Source organism: Canis aureus, chromosome 6 (genome assembly GCF_053574225.1).
Source record: "Canis aureus isolate CA01 chromosome 6, VMU_Caureus_v.1.0, whole genome shotgun sequence".
In the NCBI taxonomy this organism is placed as follows: Eukaryota; Metazoa; Chordata; class Mammalia; order Carnivora; family Canidae; genus Canis; species Canis aureus.
In genome coordinates, this window is record NC_135616.1 from 32,137,158 (window position 1) to 32,158,985 (window position 21,828).

The 21,828-nt window shown below is 39.8% G+C and overlaps 1 protein-coding gene and 1 long non-coding RNA gene across 30 annotated transcripts in view; one reads left to right on the plus strand and one right to left on the minus strand.

The window, feature by feature from the left end:
• LOC144315677 (uncharacterized) overlaps window positions 1-19,731 on the minus strand; it is a 118,519-nt gene extending 98,788 nt beyond the window's left edge. For 10 of the 23 annotated variants that reach the window (XR_013381443.1, XR_013381445.1, XR_013381442.1 and 7 more), the window contains exons 1-4: window positions 19,114-19,731; window positions 15,119-17,409; window positions 10,432-12,046; window positions 371-521 (exon numbers count right to left, since the gene is read on the minus strand). Coding sequence is in view for 6 of the 23 variants with exons in the window: in XM_077900594.1 (XP_077756720.1) it covers window positions 17,313-17,409; window positions 19,114-19,207; window positions 19,480-19,657 (369 nt within the window). In the remaining 17 variants the exon portion in view is untranslated. The remainder of the gene's footprint in view (window positions 1-370; window positions 522-10,431; window positions 12,047-15,118; window positions 17,410-19,113) is intronic. The other 13 variants (XM_077900594.1, XM_077900593.1, XM_077900591.1 and 10 more) reach the window with 9 other exon arrangements.
• LOC144315678 (uncharacterized) overlaps window positions 19,568-21,828 on the plus strand; it is a 127,196-nt gene continuing 124,935 nt past the window's right edge. For all 7 annotated transcript variants that reach the window (XR_013381450.1, XR_013381453.1, XR_013381449.1 and 4 more), the window contains exon 1: window positions 19,568-19,681. This is a non-coding gene — a long non-coding RNA (uncharacterized LOC144315678). The remainder of the gene's footprint in view (window positions 19,682-21,828) is intronic.

Genomic DNA, 21,828 nt, shown 5'->3' on the forward strand with positions numbered 1-21,828 from the left:
TTGGGCACATGGCTTTCCTGATTAAAAAGAAAATCTAATTTCTTCTCTTCTTATATACAAATCAGTACTTATGGCATCCCTTGGTTTCTGACCACCTAGTGATAATACAGCAAATTTCAAATCTAGGTGTTCTGAAAGAGACATAGTCCAAGGGGAGAAGAATGCACTTGAAAACCCATTAGAAACACGTGCAGAGTGTCCTTTGAAGGCTCAGCTCCCCCACCCCCTATTCTGCCCTGAGTGTAAGACCTTATTCCAAAAGGTTGAACAAAAAGGGAAGATAGACTAATGATTAAAAAAAAAAAAAAATCAGATACAGCCTTGCCCCGATAGCCCACCCATCATACTTTCAAATAAGCTGATCACTTACAGTAGAGGTTATTTAGAACAAAGTGGAGCCCAGAGTCCATTTATTTGAATGTATTTCCATTTCAATCACCCTGCTTCAGAAGTCGCCTCTCCTTCCCGTCACATAAGGTGAACAGATGTGATTTTAAGGACTTACTTCACGAACTCCTGCTCTGAAAAAAAAAAAAAAAAAAAACACAGAGCTATCTGGATAGAGAATTTCTTTTTTTACCCCATTAGGAGCATAGGATTCAAAAATTAGTTCATTTCTGATCCTACCCTTGTGAGGATTGAAGTTTCCTTTCAATACCCTTAGTCATAAGTTCTTAGATAAGTGAGTTTTCTTCCACTCTGGGCATAAATAGATTAAAGCGATCTGTTCAGGTGAGGAAGCAGAGATCAAGAAGACTTTCTGAAACTTTTCATTTCATTTGGCATAATCATTGGTATACAAAGGCATATCTCTAATATGAGTGGAACATCAATTGATGTTCTTTTTCCAGAAGACTGGAAACGATGGATGGATCTGAAGAGAACCAACTATACAGTTTCTTGTGCAATAGGCGCTTTTGTGACAAACAGCCTTTTATTTCAAATGATTGGCCAAGACCAGGTTGGTGTCTCCCTAAGACTAAATCTGGATAAAGATATGGTACATTATGAACATTTAACCATGTGTTTATTATTTCTAGTGTATCATGAAAACAATAGAAACATTGAAAAGCAAGATATCATACAAGAAATGTACCATAAATGTTTACCTTTTCTATGACTAAGGAAAAATAATGGCATTATCAACCAACATGCCATTTTTGGGCACTAAACTCATCCTGGACACTCTGAGAGAAGACAAGACTCCTACCCTCCCTAATAAGAAGATGAAAGTTACACACTGACAAAAGCTATAAAAATATAAGAATGTTCTGAATAAATGAAAAATAAATGGCATGCATGTGTGAAGGAAGGGGTATATGGGAATTCTCTGTACCTTCCATTCAATTTTGCTGTGAACCTAAAATTGCTGTAAAAAAAAAAAAGTTCATTTAATTGATAAAGAGACAGAGGATGGATGGATAGATGGATGGATGGATAGATAGATAGATAGATAGATAGATAGATAGATAGATAGAGGAGGTCATCTAAAATGATCTGTCAAAAATAGGCAGTCACAGAATGCTTCTTAGAAGAGGTGGACCTTGGGGCACCTGGGTGGCTCAGCTGGTTAAGTGTCAGACTCTTGGTTTCAGCTCAGATCATGGTCTCATGGGTTATGAATTAGAGCCCCCACCACAGGCTCTCCACTCAGTGGGGAATCTGCCTGAAGATTCTCTCTGCCTCTTCCCCTACCAGCACGTGCATGCACCCCGTCTCTCAAATAAATTAATAAATCTTGAAAAGAAAAGAAAAAGAGGTGGACCTTGATTTGGAACTTGAGAGAGGGTGGAATTGGGATAAACTTAGTGAAAACAGAGAACTACAATGAACAAAGGCCAGGAGCCCAAAATGTTTGGACTTCACAGAAAGTATCCTCATTTTATCAAAAGGAATATGTTGGAAAGTACTTGGAAATAAATCTGAAGACTTTAGAAATAAATCTAGAAGGTAAGGTCCTTGCTTTAAAATCGTAACATCAATCATTCTTACTAATTTATGCTATAACCATGCCTACTCAATAGGGTCAAAATACAGAACTAATTAATGATTAAGGTTGAACTCTTAGAGCCAAGGCATATGATTTCAGAAAATTTGGTAGTGGCCTTGCATGTTCACCTTTGACATGAGGTGCCCTGGCCAGCCTGAGAAATCTCTAGCACAAAAAAGCTGGAAATATTCAACAATCCAACTTCTGTTCAGCCAGACTAAGAAAACAAGGTAGTTTCTCAGGAAAAAAAAAATTCTGAATACTGCAGAAATCTTTCTCAAAGGAAGGAGTTCAAGGGGAGAGGTGCCAAGAGCAACTGAAGCAAATAGAAAAAAAATAAATAAATAACCTCATGTAATGGTAATTTGAAGGGTAGGAGGGAGGTTTGTGAATTTAATTATGGTAACACCAGTTTGTCAGGAAAGCTAAACTCAACAAGAAAGTCCTTAATCATTAACACTGTCATCCCAGAAAAGTGCCTTCTCGCAACTGCCTGTTTGATAGATTCTGGATGACAAAGAGAGCCTGCAGACAAGTACCTGTCAATCCTGCTGCATTGAACATCAGAGAATCCCCCTGAATGTGGGGTGTGTGTATGTGTGTGTGATGTGTTTTCAGGGTGTGTATTTGTTTCCCCTTTTGCTTTTCACACTTTGTCCTTGAAAATTCTTCCCTCTTGTTCTTTAAAACAAATTGGCAATGCCTATTTTGCTCTTTTGCACTCTTTTCTCCTATACCTTCTGCTTGCTTTTTTCCCTGAAGGTTTTACTCATCTTCACTGCCTGCTTCCAAAAGGAGCCATGTTACTGAAAACCATTCTCAAGCCACAGTGTCCTTCCAGGATGCCCCTCCACCCACCTTTGTCTAATCTCAGAATAGAAGCTCCTAAACCAGCTGCATAGTTTGAGAGGTAGTTAGAGGCCACCTCCTGGCCCAGATACATGCAGCCAGGACCTGCACCGATGAAGAGGTCAGACTTTAATTGGTCTCTTGTTGACTACTGCCACTTCTCCCCTCCTCACCAGCCAAGGAACGTGGCAGGTAGCTCACCAAAACACACAGTCATTCACCTCTACAGGCTTGCAATCGGCTCCACTAAATCAACAGCCTTTTCTTGTTCCCTCCTCACTTCTCCCAGCACACAGTCTTTAAAAATAACCTAGTGATTTAGCATTTAAATTGGGGACATTTTTACTAATATCAGAGCTGAGTTATCTAGATGGGGTGATAGGGTTGGGGAGGGAACTGGGCAAATGTTGAAAGATCACAAATCCCAAAAGAGGTGAAAAATAGTTCTATGTCACTCAAGATGGTATTAGAAAAACAAAATGAGATTTAAAGAAAGTAAATGGGGATGCCTGGGTGGCTCAGTGGTTGAGCATCTGCCTTCAGCCCAGGGCATGATCCTGGAGACCCAGGATCGAATCCCACATCAGGCTCCCTGCATGGAGCCTGCTTCTCCCTCTGCCTATGTCTCTGTCTGCCCCTTCTGTGTCTCTCATAAATAAATAAATAAAATCTTAAAAAAAAATAAAAATAAAGAAAGTAAATGTATGCTCTACTGCAAGGGAAGAGCTCCTAACCAAGAGGTGATGAGATGGCAGGATGGCTTCTGTGGGGAATGGCAAGAGAGGTAGCAATGGGGTCATTGAAGATAAACCCACAAACTGCCTGAAATAAACTGGAAGTAACATTCTATTCAAATGACTCAATCTGGTCAGGACCCAATATGGTCAGTACATGGTAATAGCAGATTTCCCAATTTGGACATCTGTCATTCTCAGACTTTGAGCAGGGGGAAAGTTGCTATTCACTTTTTTGTACATTTTTTTTGTTGCCAATTTTAAATACAGTTATATTTAAGACATTGCATTTTCCACTTACAATACAGTGGTTATAAAGAATGTACAAGATGAAGAATTCCTAAAACTCACAAGGGGTAATATGTGGCTTGCTGTCATCTTCCAAAAATACATTTCTATAATAGACTCTTCATTTATTATATAATCACAGGTCTTTGCTCTTTGTTTTATTTGAACTCCTAAGACAACTGAAGTTAATCATTATCATGTTTTGTACCATCTTTTGCATGACATACACCCCATTTTTATTGTTAATAATTTGTATTTTTTTACGATTTTATTTATTTAAGAGAGAGAGAGAAAAAAAAAACAGAAGTGGGGGAGGGGCCGAGGAAGCAGACTCCCCATTGAGCAGGGAGCCTGACATTGGGCTTGATCCCAAGACACCGGGATCATGCCCTGAGCTGAAGGCAGATGCTTAACTGACTGAGCCACCCAAGCACCCCTAACAATGGGTATTTCTTACTTCCCTCGCTAGGTAGCTAGTTCTTTGAGGACAGAGGATACTTTATTCCTCAAAATTACTAGCACTCGACCTTCTACATAGTAGCCAATCATGAATATGTCCAAAAATCACTATCATTAAATGTTATCATAAACGGAAAGGAGTACACTATGCACTGTGTATCAGGGAATGTGTTAAGAAATTGGGACTAATCTTCAGAGCAATGTAATACATATTATTTCCCCCATTTTACAAAAGAGGCTGAGATTTAGAGAAATAAGGTTTAAAAACTTACCTAGAGTCTCCCAGTTAGCAAGTCACTGAGCTAGAATTAAAATCCATTTAATGTCAGAATTAATCCATTTAATCCATTAATGTCAGTGTTCCAGCTCCAAAAGTCAGAATCCAAAAAAACTTTATTATTCTTTAGCACATAGTAATAGCTAACATTTTTGGATGTCATGCTATAGGCATTGGGTTAAGTGCTTCACATATATTAGTTAGCTTATGATGCAAGCACTATTAATACATGAACTACAGCCATTTACAGATGAGGAAACCAAGACACAGACAAGACAAGAACAAGGCCACAGAGCTAGTAAGGAGCAGAGCTAGGATTTGCATCCCACTGGTCTCATTCATGGGCACCAGTTTGAAATACTACCATTCACATAAAAGAACTGAAAATTCAAGAAGAAAATCTAGGTCATCAAGCATCTAGCCCCACGTCATTTCTACCACAGCATAATTTGTTGATTCAATAATTGCGTAAAAGTGATTGTCCACTGTTTCATTTAATGTCCGTCCCTGAGTCCATAAAAGCTTTACCCAACCTCATCAAAATAGTTAACACTGCCTCTGTACATTGTTTAAATTCCAACATACCAACACTAAAAGTGATCTTTGGTGAGGAAAAGAAGTAACAGTACTGCCTAAGCATCCCTTATAGGAATTGGTGGTAAGAGCAAAGCTATCCCTGAAGTCTAGGGCGGGACATTCGCACTGCAGAATGGAGAATATGCAAACTGAAGTGTATGAAGGTTCTCGTCACAAGCTAAATCCATGGTTCAAAAAAAAGCCCACTTTCTGATGGAGTGTTTTTTCCATTTATTGATCTATATCAGTAATTAGTACTGAATTGTACTGAATTGTACTGAATTGTAATAAGAGAAATTTTAAAGATAATATATTGCAGAAAGATAATATACTGAGGCAACACTCAAGCCACACACTACTTTTTAACAATTTTTTTTATTAATTTTATTTATTTATTCATGAGAGACCCAGAGAGAGAGGCAGAGACATAGGCAGAGGGAGAAGCAGGTTCCCCAAAGGGAGCCCAAAGTGGGACTCAATCCCCGGACCACCATCATGCCCTGAGCCGAAGGCAGATGCTCAACCGCTGAGCTACCTGGGTGTCCCAAGCCACACACTCCTTGAAGGCAAGCATCTCATCTTCTGGCTCTCTTCCATGTGCATCAGAGCCTTGGCACAATACTAAACACATGGGAAGTATCTGATCACTGAAAGCTGAATTTAACTGAATCTTTCTGGAGTCTTACCCTGACTGCAACACTACCTAACCAGGCAACAAGTCACTCAGGAGACTTAGCAGAGGTGACAGGTCTAGAGGCCTGGGATATGGGAAGACACTTCTTTAAGTTATGCAAGGAGATCGCAAACCTACTGGGTACCAGCATTGGCTATAGCCTGAATAAATAATATAGCTTATATATACACTTTTATGATAATTTTTCTTCAACATAATATACATGCAAAGGTGAATAAGATTTAACTAAATTCATAGTTGCTTCTTATAATTATGAATTTTTTCATCACAGAGCACAAGTATTACGTGGAGAATCTAGGAAATTTTCTAGTATTTTTTTTAAAAGATTTCATTTATTTATTCATGAGAGACACAGAGCGTGCAAGAGAGGCAGAGACACAGGCAGAGGGAGAAGCAGGCTCCATGCAGGGAGCCCGACGCAAGACTCGATCCCGGGTCTCCAGGATCACAACCCGAGCCAAAGGTGGCACTAAAGCACCGAACCACTTGGGCTGCCCTGAAGTTTTCTAGTATTTTTAAGGGATCCTTACCAAAAAAAAAAAATGTCTAGATATATTGGATCAGAGGCCAATTATGGTTGCTTTCTATTCCAAGCTTTTTTTTTTTTTTTAAGTAGCCTCTACACCCAACATGGGGTTTGAACTCATGACCCCAAGATCAAGAGTCGCATGCTACTGATTTGAGCCAGCCAGGTGACCCTCTATTCTAAGATTTTATGATTCTTTGGCTTGAAGCAGAGACAGAGAATTTGACAATGCTTATCAAAAGGTGTGTGCTTCATTCTTAGAGATTGCTTTTGATGATTACTATTCTCATAGTTCACCACTGAAAAGTCAGGAATTATCATATTACATATACAGTTCTATAATGTTTTCTGAACATTTTCTGAAAAGATAATTATCACCTTTAGTTGAGCGTCCTTGCCTTCATCTAAGAAGGATGCAATAAGCTTTTCAATGGTGAGTGTAGATTTCTCAGTTCCATCTCTCCTTATATTCCTGTACATATTATTTGCTTTTCATACAAACCATCGTTATTGTTCTTGTTTCCTGAACTTGCCACACACCACATTTATCCCATTCCATTAGATGGGGGAGCCCTTTCACCAGTCCTTAAGACATATCCAGCTTCCCTTGAGCCTTTTCATCTTAGACCAGCACTATTAGCTACTCCTTCCTACCATACAGTGGTGTGTGCCTAATCCAGGCATTTTACTCTGTCTGATGTTAGAGCTCATTGTTTGTATGGCTCTGCACTCTCATGGCCTGGAAGCTACTTGAGTTAATTGTGACTATCCCTCATTCATCTTCTTTCACCTAGACAACCTAGCTAAGGTGATCTCTAACTGTTCATTAAATGCCCTGAATGAATGAAATGATAGATGAAGTAACCATAGAAGGCAAATAACTTTGATTATGAAAAACTGTACTTCAATTCAAAAAGTTTAAGCTGGTTTCCAACTTGTATCTGACATGGTTTAAAATGAGTTTAGATTTTTAAAAATCTTACCCTCCTACTCCTAATTACCTGATGTTCTTCACATTTATCAAAAAGCAAGTGAAAGGAAATAAATTCTTTCAGCAGAGCTTCCTGGCCCTGCTTCTATGCTCTACAGAAAGAATTAATAAAACAACATTATTCCTGCAACTGAGTTGATATAAATTGATGGTTCTAGTGCCCAAACCAAGATATGGTGGTAGGATAAGACTCTGAGAGCATAAATTTTTGTTAACGGGAGAAACACATTAATTCTATCACCACATATAACAAACCTAAAATTAAAAAAGAATAGAAAGGAGAAAATTACAACATTTCCTTTGTGGAGGTGAGTACAGACAAAGAAGGAAAAAAATACTTTTGCTCTTTTATTTCTAAACCAAGTGGAAGGAATTAGAATGTACATGTAAGAATGAAGACATAATCAAAAACAGGGAATATTACATAGTTTGCTCTCGGAGCAAAATTGTTTCTTCTATAAACTGCAGAAGGACAGTATACCATTAAGTGCAGGACCCAGGACAAAGAGCTGACAACTGCTAACATGAACAGATTACTTCATCCTGGTCAGGTACTGTGCTAAGCTCTTTACTTGCTTATAATATTTTATTCTTACAATAGCCCTCTGAACTGTGAATTGAGTGCTGTTATTATCTCCATTTTTCAGATGAGGTTTAATAAGATTAGGCTGTCCAAGATGATGGAGTTAGTAAGCAGTGAGACCAGGATTCAGACCTAGGTAGTATGATTTCAAAGTCTTAACCATTTCCTATTCCTAGTATGGCTTGAGAATAGGAAATCTGGAATATAATCTGAATTCTATATTTGAGCTAGATTTGGAACATCGGCAGAATTTCAACAAACCCAGGCTGAGGATAAGATTTTTCAGTTTGAGAGACCAACATCAACAAAGACATGGAAGTAAGAAAATAAGAAGTATCCCCAGGAAACCCAGTGAGATAAGAGTACAATATCTATGGAGACAGTGGGGATGATAAAGTTAGGTCCCGCAGGGGGGACAAATCTGATCTACCATATGTTTTTGTAGAGACTAAGGAATGGTTTTTACATTTGTAAGTGATGGAAAAAATAGTCTAAAAGAGTATTTCAGTATAAGTGAAAATGAAATGAAATGTATAAACTTTAAATAAAATTTCAGTGTTTATTAATAAAGTTTTACTGGATCACAGTCCTGCTCAATCATTTTTTTAAAAAGATTTATTTATTTATTCATGAGAGACACACACACAGAGAGAGAGAGAGGCAAAGACAAAGGCAGAGGGAGAAGCAGGCTCCATGCAGGGCGCCTGATGCGGGACTCGATCCCGGGACTCCAGGATCACGCCCTGAGCTGAAGGCAGGAGTTAAACCGCTGAGCCACCCAAGGATCCCCTTGTATTGTCTATAGCCACTTTCAGAAATGAGTAGTTACAATATAAACTGTGGGGTCTGAGAAGCCTAAATTGTTTATTAACGTGCCTTTTACAGAAAAAGCTTACTGAGTCCTGATCTAGAAAAGCAGCAGAGGAATGTTTAGAAGGGTATGTGACAGGCAGTTTTCAAAACAGGCTGATCATAATTTGAAAGTTACTAGATCCAAAATTCTTAAGGATTTTGAGACACAAAGTGACATAATCAGGACCTTCTAAGTGTTTAAGATTTAAGACATTTTAAGATGTCTTCTGTAACAATCCTATAAGATCACAAAGAGAAGCAGAACAGCAAGGCAATTGTCTCAGGAGTAGTATAGTCATTCTGTGTCCTAGAGCTTCCAACTTCCAAGGAAAACAGCTCATCTACTCCAGGACCTGCCATGACCTCAAGCAAGCCACCAGCCCTGTGTGCTCACAGCATTCATTTTCCCAAGAAAAGCTATCTGGTTGGATTGATGCCTTATTCCATGAAGTACAGTGACTAGCTTCCTGTATGTTTAGCTTTTCCATGGCTGCCCTTGACTGAAACCATTCCTTGGCCCAGACAAAAGCAGGAGAGCAGTTTCTCAGGTGTTCAAAACTCAGAGCAGCAATTACAGAAGGACTATCCTAAAAGCATGGTTCATTTTATCTACTGTTTTAACCATTTATCTTTCTTGCATCATTCTCTTTTACTGCAATTACTTTTACTCTTTTCCAAAAGGAGGAGGAAAGGAGGAAGGCAGGAGAGGGAGGAACCAAGAGGAACTGAAAAGGAGAGAAGGAAGGAGAGAGGGGAGGAAGGAAAGGAAGGAGGGAGGGAGGAAACAGAGAAATGTCCTTAAGAGTATATCTCTCCATTAGTGATGACAAGTCACTTCATTTAACCTCTTGTGAAGATTTTTATTTGTGTCATACATAGTTTGAATAAAATAGCAAGATTACCTATATAACTTAGCTTATATATAGCTTAGCAAATCTTAACAGTTTTCAAATCTGAGTTCTTAAAAGGCTTTTGTCCTCTCTTCTGAAGCATTTAAACTATCTGAACATGGGATCCCTGGGTGGCGCAGCGGTTTGGCGCCTGCCTTTGGCCCAGGGCGCGATCCTGGAGACCCGGGATCGAATCCCATGTCGGGCTCCCGGTGCATGGAGCCTGCTTCTCCCTCTGCCTGTGTCTCTGCCTCTCTCTCTCTCTCTCTCTCTCTCTGTGTGTGACTATCATAAATAAATAAAAGTTAAAAAAAAATTTATAAAAAAAATAAAAATAAAAAAAATAAACTATCTGAACAGAATAGCCAAATCCAGTTTTGCTGGAAACTGTATGGATGAGAGAATCTGAGTTCTAATCTTTACTCTGTCACTCACCAGCTATGAGATCTTTTTTTTTAATAAATTTATTTTTTATTGGTGTTCAATTTACCAACATACAGAATAACCCCCAGTGCCCATCACCCATTCACTCCCACCCCCGCCCTCCTCCCCTTCCACCACCCCTAGTTCATTTCCCAGAGTTAGGAGTCTTTATGTTCTGTCTCCCTTTCTGATATTTCCCACACATTTCTTCTCCCTTCTATTATATTCCCTTTCACTACTATTTATATTCCCCAAATGAATGAGAACATATAATGTTTGTCCTTCTCCAATTGACTTACTTCACTCAGCATAATACCCTCCAGTTCCATCCACGTTGAAGCAAATGGTGGGTATTTGTCGTTTCTAATAGCTGAGTAATATCCCATTGTATACATAAACCACATCTTCTTTATCCATTCATCTTTCGATGGACACCGAGGCTCCTTCCACAGTTTGGCTATTGTGGACATTGCTGCTATAAACATTGGGATGCAGGTGTCCCGGATCGGGGTGCAGGTGTCCCGGCCAGCTATGAGATCTTAAGGAAGCCAAAACATATGGAAAAAAACTGGAGCTACATATTGGTCATATATAAAATACAAATAACGATACTTCTGTGACATATGTCACAGCTGGCTCAAGTGATCAAATGAGAAGATAAAACATTGCAAGCTTGAGAAACTGTCAAATATAGGATACATATGAATAAAGGATATAAACATTAGTGTGCAGAATAAACATTACAGAGCTACAGAACAATGAGCCACCATGCCAGGCCAGATAGACAAGGGGTTGCTTTGAGAATGATTTAGAATTCCATCAGGATCTTAAAGAAAGAGAAAACATTTCAGGCTAGAAGAATGGTATGAAAAAAAAACCCAGAAGCCAAAAAGCTTGGGGTGTGTTTAAGGAACATGCTTAGGGGCAGCCCCGGTGGTCTGGCGGTTTAGCGCTGCCTTCAGCCCGAGGTGTGATCCTGGAGACCCAGGATCGAGTCCCACGTCAGGCTCCCTGCATGGAGCCTGCTTCTCCCTCTGCCTGTGTCTCTGCCTCTCTCTCTCAATCAGTGCCTGTCATGAATAAATAAATAAATAATATTTTTTTAAAAAAGGAACATGCTTAGGATGGCAGGAGGAAGCTAAGTATGTTAGCAAAGTCCTCTCAATTAAAAAAAAAATAAAATAAAAATAAAAAGGGCTCAGTCAGTTAAGTATCCAACTCTATTTTGGCTCAGCTCATGATCTCAGGGTTGTGAGATTGAGTCCTGAGTTGATTTGGGCTTTGAGCTGAGCATGGAATCTGCTTGGGATTCCCTGTCTCCCTCTCCCTTTGCCCTTCCCCCTCCCTCTAAAAAAAAGTATGTTAGCGAAGTCAAGGGAAATGAATGTGGAAACGGTAAACTGAAGCCAAACTGTTAGAGTCCTTGAATGCCAAGGTTAGAAGTTTGGAGTTTATTCAGGAGACAAGGAGAGATATTTTTAGACTAATGATTTGACAATAGCCTGCAGGATAGATGGGAGAGAGAATCTTAGAAGCTGTTGCTCTCCCCCACCCAGAAATGAAGTAAGAGCCTACTAAAGCTATGGCCGTGTTGGCTGCCATAAAGGACTTATCAAATGATGAGGATGCTATTGTTGGAAATGGTGAAGTCATAAGTGAGAGCCATCATAGAAGAAGAAATTAACTTACTTTCAGCCCGTTTTTGAAGGGATGACATTTGGGGATTGAAAAGATTCTAATATATCACATAGAAAAGGCTTTCAGGAAGGAATGAGCATGAAAGGGGCTTGGAGCTCCAGAGAAAGACAAGAGGCAGCCATTTCCCCAAACTTATCAATTGACCAGGTTCTCCAAAAAAGGCATGAGGGAGGCTTACAGCAATTCAGCCAGAAGGGAGGCAGCTCCCCAGGGAACCTGAATAATGGAGAAAGAAATATAGAACTGTCATATGGGAGCCCTTGATGGTCTAAACCTGACCTCCTCTAGAGATCTCCCACATAGAGGGAAACTGCAACTCAAGCCAAATGTTTTTGAACCAGGAAAATGGGGAGCCAAACACCAAGGAGAGCTGATTTATATTTAAATACAATATTTTTATTACTTTTTGGGAAATTTGACACCAATCCTCATTTTAAACCAGACAAAGCAGCATAATTTTTTTTCTTTCAAAATGATTGACACTCAAAAGGTAATACCCTTTAAATTCCTCCAATTAAAGCAAATTTAATTTTAAGTTTAATTAAAGGAAACTTTAATTAGAAAGAAGATTAAATTTTAATTAAATTTCTCTAAAATCTTCATACCGGCCTTTACAGCTAATATTTCTGTCAGAAACCAAATCCCTTCTTAATATTCTTAAATTCTATTCTAGCATTTTCCTTCGTATTAAAACAGCATCTCACCAGCTGAACTTGCCACTGTGAAAATTATTCCCATCTTAAAATACTGGAAATGCAACTGAGGAACCAAAGTCTCCCTGGGCAGAGAAGGGAAAACAACAGATTCTATTATTGATGAGATTTTTATTTTCAATCTCTTCCAGTCCTTTCTGAGGCGATTAGGTATGGTGGGCCTGCTGTGAGCCAGTTGTACTGAGTCCACAGCATCAACAAATATTTATGGAACACCTACTGTGTGCGTGGCCCTGCACTAAGTTTGCTGTCTAACGGAAATATTGTTAAAATACTAGCTCAGGCAGAGGTCCCAGTCAACAAAGCCTGGACTAGCTTTGCCTCCTAGATTCTTTGGCTGCTTCTCCATCCCCAGAGACAGGAAGAGAAACATCATCCAACACCTGTCGGGTGCAGAATCTTTGCACTGCCCCACCTTGCTCCAAGCCTGCCACAGCTCATTAGCAGGAAGAACCCTGGATTGAGAAACAAAAATCAGATTCTAGACCCACCCTGCTACTAGACTCCTATATCATCTTTAGGGAAAATCTAACTCTCCATTCTCACGTTCCTCATCTATAAAATGGGGTAATAAAACTTAACATGCCTACTTCTCAAAGATGTCAAAAGGATCAAACAAAACACTGTAGACAGAAAAAAAAAAGCTTCTGAAAACTACTAAGTGCTGCATATTCCTACCAAATATGTACCTCCTATTGCCCCACTGCACATCCTCATTACATTCTTCCCAGGACTCGTGCCCTGCTCTCTATAAATCCATATCGAAGCTCCACTCCTTTTTATCTCCCCCCAGAAGCCAGCACTGAACAAAGCCCCTGAAAAGAAACATTCTTTTGCGTATTCATTTATATGAGCCCTTGCCTAGACTACTTTAGATTTAAAGATACTGTTATATAGCAGAGCCCTCCCTCTGTCTTGACATACATGAAACAAGCTTCAAGATCCCAGGCATTAGACTGTAGTTAAAATAAAATGAGAATAAGCAATTTCATTAAGAGAAGGTTAACTTTAGTTTGTCTGACAGGAAGCAAATCTCCTCTTTGCAGGTTACTAGATTAAGTTTCCAACCACGGTGAACAGGGCTGCGCTGAGCTCTGCACCCGCTGCTACATGTATCTGTCACACACCCCATTTCCTTGAATAGCTAACATGTTCAAGGGCCTATGCTGCATGCTACAGAAAGACTTAATTGTCTGTTATGCTCCTCTAACAACCCATCACCCTGGCCTCCCAGGGACCTTTTGGCCCTGGACCTGGAAAGCCTCTCCTAAATCTACTTAGTCTCTAAAACTGCCACCAAACCCAAGCTCCTCCAAGAAGCCTGACTCCCCAGACGTTCCTTCTGAATTCTTGGATCCCTAGGATTCGGTAATACACAATAAAGCCTTTGATGCAGGGCCTGGCTCCTTGCTGTACCCTGAATCTCAGTCCTCTCCCTTCACCATCCTAAAGCTTCTACAAGGTTGGATCTATGTTTTATGCTTAAATTCAATTTAAGCTTAAAAGGTGCTCCTTTGGTAGCACCTGCAGTGCTTGGGCCACTGCTGCAAACATATGAGATAACTAAGAAAGATCTACTTATTAACTGTTTTCTAAAAAGGAACAGAAGCCCTATTCTAATTCTTAAGGTACAGGGTAAACCAGAGATATAATAATTCTCATGAAGCAACAGAGACAATGATTATCCGAAAAGCAAGCAAGAGAGGGACGATCAAAAATGGAAGATGGAAGAAAGGAGCATACATTAGTGGGTTTGGCACAGGGTAAAGATGAGAATGTGGAGGTGGCTTTTCCTAGTAGGTTGAGAGACCCTCAACATGAGAGAGCAGTCAAGGACAAAGGACTCCTAGAGGACTGCATTTCCATGGCCAGCTCTAGGCCTGGGGTGATCCATTATTCAACTGTAAAATGGGTACAGCATAATTCTCATGTTCCTACTCTGAGGACTTTTGTGAGATCTAATTATTTATTGTTTATAAAGGGCTTTGAACTCTCCAGATGAAAGACACCATGAGCAGTTCAAAGGATAACTCTAGACCATTATTAACTGTAGTTAGCCTCAAAGTGAGAGGAATGACATGACCATTTTCAGCGCACCTGTCAGCTCAGGCTTTTTTATCATTTGTAGGATTTTCGTGGCTAAATTAGAATTGCTCTTCATTACTTTTTCCCTGGCAATTAAAAAAAGATCAAAATGGGACTTGTAACAAGGAGACTGAATGCTAATTTTTGCTCTCTATAGAAAGGCAAAACATACATCTCAGGAATCCTTTCCTCTTTACATTTACAGTCTGCAAGACTTTTAGGGGAAATGTGACTTTCCTCTTCTGCCTTAGAAAAACTAGGGCTAAAATAACTGAGGGGAGAATGTAAAACACCACTTTTAAGAATTGATTTTTCTTTCTTTATACTAGTAACCAAACTTCTCTACCACCGAATGACAGAACACCTTCTTTGTGAAGTTGAACCTCTGAACAGAATCATCACTGTCATTATTAAAATGCTGCCAATAATGAATTCTAAAATTTTCTCTCTTCTTCCTCCTTCCCACTTCCCCCTACTTAAATAGTGATACCTTCATAAGAGAAGTTTCTCAAGGATCCAATGGGACATGGTAATGTTCTTTTCCTGTCCTGGCAGAAGATTTTCTTGGGGTCCCTTCTCCAACCAAGGCTACTGCCTATAGGTCATGTTCACCTCATTCTGGATCCATATGCCTCTCGTTTTCTTTCTTGCCTTTTCCTTGAACTTTTTGCTTCCAGAAATACTTCTCTAAGAATTGGTTTGCTCCAATCTTTTTTTCTTTCTAGCGTTACTGAAGTATATTTAATAGATAAAAATTATATATATTTACACAGGTGTAGAATGTGATTTCATATATATTTGTATTCATTGTGAAATGAGCATCATGATCAAGCTAATTAATGTATCCATTATTTGAAACAGTTATGATTTTTGTGTGTGCATAATGAGAACATTTCTTAGCAAATTTTAAGTATATAATGCAGTATTAACTACAGCCATTATGTTATATACTAGATCTCCAGAATTGACTCATCTTACATAACTGAACCTTTATACCCTTTGACCTACATATCCCCATCTCTCCGATCTTCCACATATAAAAGCAAGACCATGCAATAACTATCTTCCTGTGTCTGGTTTAATTCACTGAGCATCATGTCCTCCAGGTTCATCAATGTTTTCATAAATAGCAGGATTTCCTTCCTTTTCAAGACTGAATATTTAAGAAGAGACAAAGTGTATGTGTGTGTGTGTACATATCACATTTTCTTTATCCATATATTCCTCAACAGACACTTAGGTCATTTCTGTATCATGGCAATTATAAATAATGCTGCAATGTACATGGGAGTGCAGATGTCTCTTCAACATAGTACCTCATTTCCTTCATATATATACTGAGAAGTGGTACCTCAGGATCATATGTTTGCTCTTTTTTTCTTTTTCTTTTTCTTTTTCTTTTTTTTTTTTTTTTTTTTTGGTCAGTCTATTTTTTAACCTTTTAAAAAACCTTCATATTATTGTCCTATGATCTTAGGAAATTAGGGCTCACCATACTCATTGTTCTTTTTTTTTTCTAGTACTTCCCCTTTCTCTCTTACATACAGAAATCAATTCACCGAAATGGATATGCATGTTGGAGTTACTGGCTGAGATTAGGAAAAAGCACAGGTGTCAATTATTCCTTCTCCATCTTAGATTAATCTTCACAGGTAGCCTCAGAATCTAGATTTTTAAATAATGCTTCAAGATGACAAGTTTAACCTAGAACAAGGAGTTGAGGAATGAGTTGGCTGGAAAATAAACATTTGAATCAAAATGCTTTGTTTTTCCTGCCAAAGCTGGGATATGAGAAGACTAGAGCGTTCTACATAACATACCTCCATTAACAGCCACTAACAACAAAAGGAGGTGAGGTAACTCATCCAGGTGAGCTGGCAGGGCAAAAGTCCACTTTGCCCCAATCCACGAGAATCCTAGGATCCCAAAGGGATATGTGCTGTGGGCATATCAGAAACTTTTCTGGTCCCTCTACAAAAGTCTTGTCTCCATATTCAGGGTATTCACAAGTATTTTGTAAGGGACTTTTCATCCCATAGCAATACTTCTGTACCATAGGACCACTCAATCTAAAATATCTTGAATGTGTGTAATGAGTCTACTCTTTTCGTGAACTGTTACTCCACGGGGTGCCTGCTCTCATACCCCCCACCGCTATCATACCTTATGTACATGTAAACGTGGTACTTCTCATTAGCTTCATTTCCAAGACTGCTCATTATTTTCAAATGTCCTCAGGCTTCTTTTGTTCCCTACAAAACCCCATATCCATCTCTGACTTATCATCCATCACCAAATATTTGAATAAAAACATGAAAAAAATTACTCAATCATCATATCAAGCATTGGGGTAAGAGAAAGGTGACCTATATTCTGATCTCAGCTTTGCAAATAATTAGTTTTGTGACCCTGAATAAATCACTTACTCCAAGTCTAATTTCTTTATCAGTAACATAAGGAATATAACTATCCTTCCTATTTTACAAGGTTGTTATGAGAAATAATTGAGAACTGAATATACACCTGAAGTCGAATTATTATTGCCCATATCTACCTTATATCGCATCCTTGTCTCTGGCATCCTCTCTGAGAGCTGTCTTTTATAATCACCATACCACCTTTTTAAAAGTTATCCTTTCATTCATTCAGAATACATTTATGATATAACAAGTATATGCCAGGCCTCAGGAGCTCACACACTCATGGAGAAGGCGGAGATCTTGGCAGAACTGCACCCTCATGTGAGAGGTACCCAACATGCTGAGGAACACCTCACTCCATCTGTGAAAGCATAGAAAGACTTGAGGCAGTTCTGTGTATATGTACAGTGGACACATGTCTTATTTTGTTTTTCCATCTCACTCAGAATTCATTACTTTTTTCTAACAGCATCTTCTTTTGAGAAATCAAGGGGCCACGGAGCAGATTCAACATTATGCTAATTGGGTACTCCTTCCCTGACACATGAAACTTGTTCATGGTGACAGAAGAGATTTTAAATAGTAAGAATTCACTGATTAGCCACAGCCCCTGACCCAGCTCTCTCTGCTAGGAGACTGTTTCAGCCATTACTGTTTCTCCTTCTCCAGAGCTGGCTCCGTTCCTATCTTCTTCCAAGCCTAGTTCTTGGCCATCTCTGTAAGTTCGCTGTATCCTTCCATTAAATTTCATTCTTGCTTTAGTTAGCCAGAGTTGCCGAACAATGAAAACCGAATTTAAAAATAAATTAATAAGTAACAATAACATGTCTATATGCTATACACAGTGTATCTTTGTGAAGTGTCTGAAATATACAGGCCTACCTAAGGGCTCAATCCATATTCATTTATTCAACCAACAAATACTCATTGAACATAAACTGTGTCAGGCACTGCATCCTCACACAACTCACAGTAGGGCAAGGCAGACAGTTAATAGGTAATTAGAAGGATAACATGTAGCAAAGGAAGCCAGGGCCCTTCTAAAGAGTGTGGAAGGCAGCCTGGAACTCAGAGGGTGCTAAGATCATATTTTACCTTAAATACAGGAATGAGGAGGAATCTGCTAGGTAGATTGAGGTGATGGAGTTCCACAGAGAGGGAATCATATGTTGCCTTGGTAGAAGACCACGTACACAGGCCACTGTCTCTCTATTTCATGAGTTACCAGGGTACAAGGTAACAGGCTATAAAGGAACCAGGAAGCTGAGTGCTAACTCTGGTCCTACAGCTAACTCACTGTGAACTTTAAAAGGGATTTCCTTTTCTTAAATACCTGTTTCCTCATATGTGAAATGAGCATAGAAGGATATATAATATGGGGGTGCCTGAATGGCTCAGTTGGTTAAGCACCTGCCTTCAGCTCAGATCATGGACCTGAGACTGAGCCTGCATTGGGTTCCCTACTCCGTGGGGAGTCCACTTCTCCCTCTCTCTGCTCTTCCCTCCACTCGTGTGCATGCTCTCTCTTTCTTAAATAAATAAATCTTTTTAAAAAATAGCATGGAAAGTTTCTAATAATTTATGATTTTATGTATATTTTGCATATCTATGATAATAGATGAACATGAACCTCATCTAAAAGGACCACCTATCCTATCTCTTCACAGTCTTCTCTCGGCTGCTCTCACCACAGGATGGGGCAATGTGGATGCAGACAACTTTGGGAGGTAATAAAAGGGCACAAAGGCTCAAGTGGATGAGCTGGGGCCAGGATGGGGTGTAGAAGGCAAAAAGTTGCCAAAAATGCAACTAATTTTTATTCTGTCAAAAACTAAGTCTACACTGTATCCGTTTTCTTCTTTCCTGCTATTTAAGACAGCACCTCCAATTTAGTGTGATGTTGACCACATTGTAGAGTCTGTGTGTTTCTCTTCTGCTTCTCTCACTACTGGTTTTAATAACAGAAAACAAATATAAGACCCCGTCCAAAAATTGTCAGAGTCAGTGATTCAGCATAAATGCTGTGATCCCACTGGATAAATTGCTTACCAAAAATCCCACCTACCTGTTTGGAGAGGAATTCCCTGGGAAGCAGGTGCTATGAGCCAAGGAAGCTACCAGTGGAGACGTCATCTTCTCCGTCCACGCTCTAGGCAAATCTGGATTCCCAACATTTACAAGGCATGAGAAATCTTTGCAAACATTTCCCCGGTGATGGAATTTAAGCACAAGCTGTGAGCAGCTTCTGTCTCCTATATAAAATTTACTAACAAACATGAAGAAAGTTTTGTTGCTAGCCGGTGGGTCCACAACCTCAGGAGGTCCAGGGTGCGGTTCAAAACGGACCTGGTACACAGAGGGCGGGAGGGTGAGGAGGGACTGGAGAGAGGCTGGCCCCGCAGACCGGCGGTTTCAGGAGCCGAGAACTCACCCAGGAGGCTGGCTGGTCGACCCGCAGAGCAACGCATCTCCACGGGGCGCGGTCCGGGAGGCCGGAAGTGGGCGCTGCTGCGCATGCGCCCAGGGGGCCTTAGCGTCAGGTGCGGCTCGCGGCTGCACGCTGGAAGATGGCTCCCACGGAGGTCAGAGGGCGTCTGAGGAGCCGCCATGCCCCCCGCCTAGTCGACTCGCAGGTGAGTCCACTGCCCCATCCTCACAGCCTCTTTTAGCACTAGCTGTCGTGTCCCTGAGCGTGAGAAGAAAAACAGCTCAAATCCAAGGTGAGTTGGGTCCCTAAAAGGAGGTTATGGAAACCTCAGCCCTGCTAAGGAAACGCCTCTGGTGAAACCATGCGGGGAGCCAAGCTTCCCCGGGTCCAGCGGCGGTGCCTCCCTCCCTGTCTAGGGCACAGAGCGCCCTCAGGGCTGGGGGGTGGGGGGGCGGGCAGGATCTAGGGTGTGTGGTTGCAGCGTTATTCCCAGGGCTTTAGTCTCCTGATTGCTTTACTAATGCAAAACCTACATGGCCGTCGTCAAGTCTTCGCGCGCTCTGTTGCTGTGTCCTGGAACTCCTCTTCTCTCCGCCCGTCTACATCCTGCCGTAGGGAGGGGCCAGGTAAAGTTTTGTCCAGTAACCACTGGGCAGCCGTCGCAATTCAAACAAACCCAAAGTGACATGTTTTCATCTCAATTCCTATAGCAACCACTGCATGAATCACTCACTCCTAAGGCGCCAAGGTATCCTTATATCATTATTTTGAAGTAAATCAGATAATGGATATGAAAATCCATTAAAAGCCAAATAGCATTTTCAACGCATATTTCACGATGTAATACATGTGTAATATTAATAAGTAAATTAAATAAATAAAAATAAATAATATATATTATAATAATATAATATAATTATAATAATATAATTTTATATAATAATAATTAATTAATTTAAAAAGGACTGTCTAGTAAGTGTGAAGAACAAGCAAAACCACTCTACGTATAGGAGTAGAAATCAAAATAGTTTCTTAGGGGCAGGGTGGATGAGGGGGAAGAGGATTGACTGGCAAGGATCATGAAAAAGCCTTCTAGAGTGGTAGAAATAGTCTAGATCTTCTTTAGGATTTTGGTTGCAAGAGTGTATCCATGGTTCAAAACCTAAACCCTGTACTTAAAAACTATTTATCTTGCTGGATGTAATAATAATATCTCAATAAAAAGATATATTAAAAAATATTAAACATATTTTTATCACAAGACTTCAGAAAGCTTCCATCATGTTACTATACATTATGAACCTGCAGAAAATGGATGTAGTACCTTTTATCCTCATTTTTAAAGTGTTCCAAGATAGCTGTATTACACGGAAAGGTCTGTGCTATTATATAAAATTTGTTTCTGTTTTTTACTGTCATATTAGATTCTCCAGGGCAAAGATGGGTTTTATGACTGTCTGTACCCACAGTACCTGGCAGAGAGCCCTATAGGCATGTACCTTGTTGATGCTTTTTCTGAAAATGATGCAGACAATGATAATACAAGATACTACGATAAACATAAGGGTAAAATTTGCTCTAGGTCACAGGATCAGACCATAGCCACCTTAGCCCCAGGGTTATACATGGATTCTTTTGCTACAGAGGCAGGTTGGGGGTGGGGTGGGGAGCAGATATTGTAGTGTGAAGGTTCTATTTAGTACCTCAGATCTCATGAGGTGGCTGCATTCCCTACTCATTTAGAAGATCATGCTGCCACTTTCTGAGAATTTACTCACCCTTAAAACACCCATAAAACATTGTGGTGCTAGGCACTGGGGAATCCACAGTGAATAAAACACAGCATTTGCCCTCAAAAAGCTCATGGTCTAGTGGGGGAGAATGTTAAAGAGATAACTTAAAATTCAGTGAAGTAGAAGCAAGTGCTATATGAGCTCAGGAGAAGAAATAACTCATTCAGCTCTGGGACGATTTGAGACACTGATATTTCCTAGTCGGAGACAGTGGTGGAAGACATTCCAAGCTGAAAGAAGATAAAGGTAATAAGGTAATACATTTGGAAAGGACCTTACATGTCAAGTAACTATAACTAATATGCCTTATGATCTTATATAAGTTATTTATCTTTAGCTTCTTCATCCCTGAATAAATATAATAGTGGTTAAGATGTGTTTCATGAATCTGAAACACAGAGTTTCTTGGCATGGAGACATGGTTGGGTGAGCTGGGGCCAAGTTACAAAATTCTTATGGATCCAAGAACTATAAAGGGCTCTGGACTTTATTCCTCAGTATTATTTTAAGAAGACTGCCATGACCACATATGTATTTAGAATGTCACATAAGTCCATGC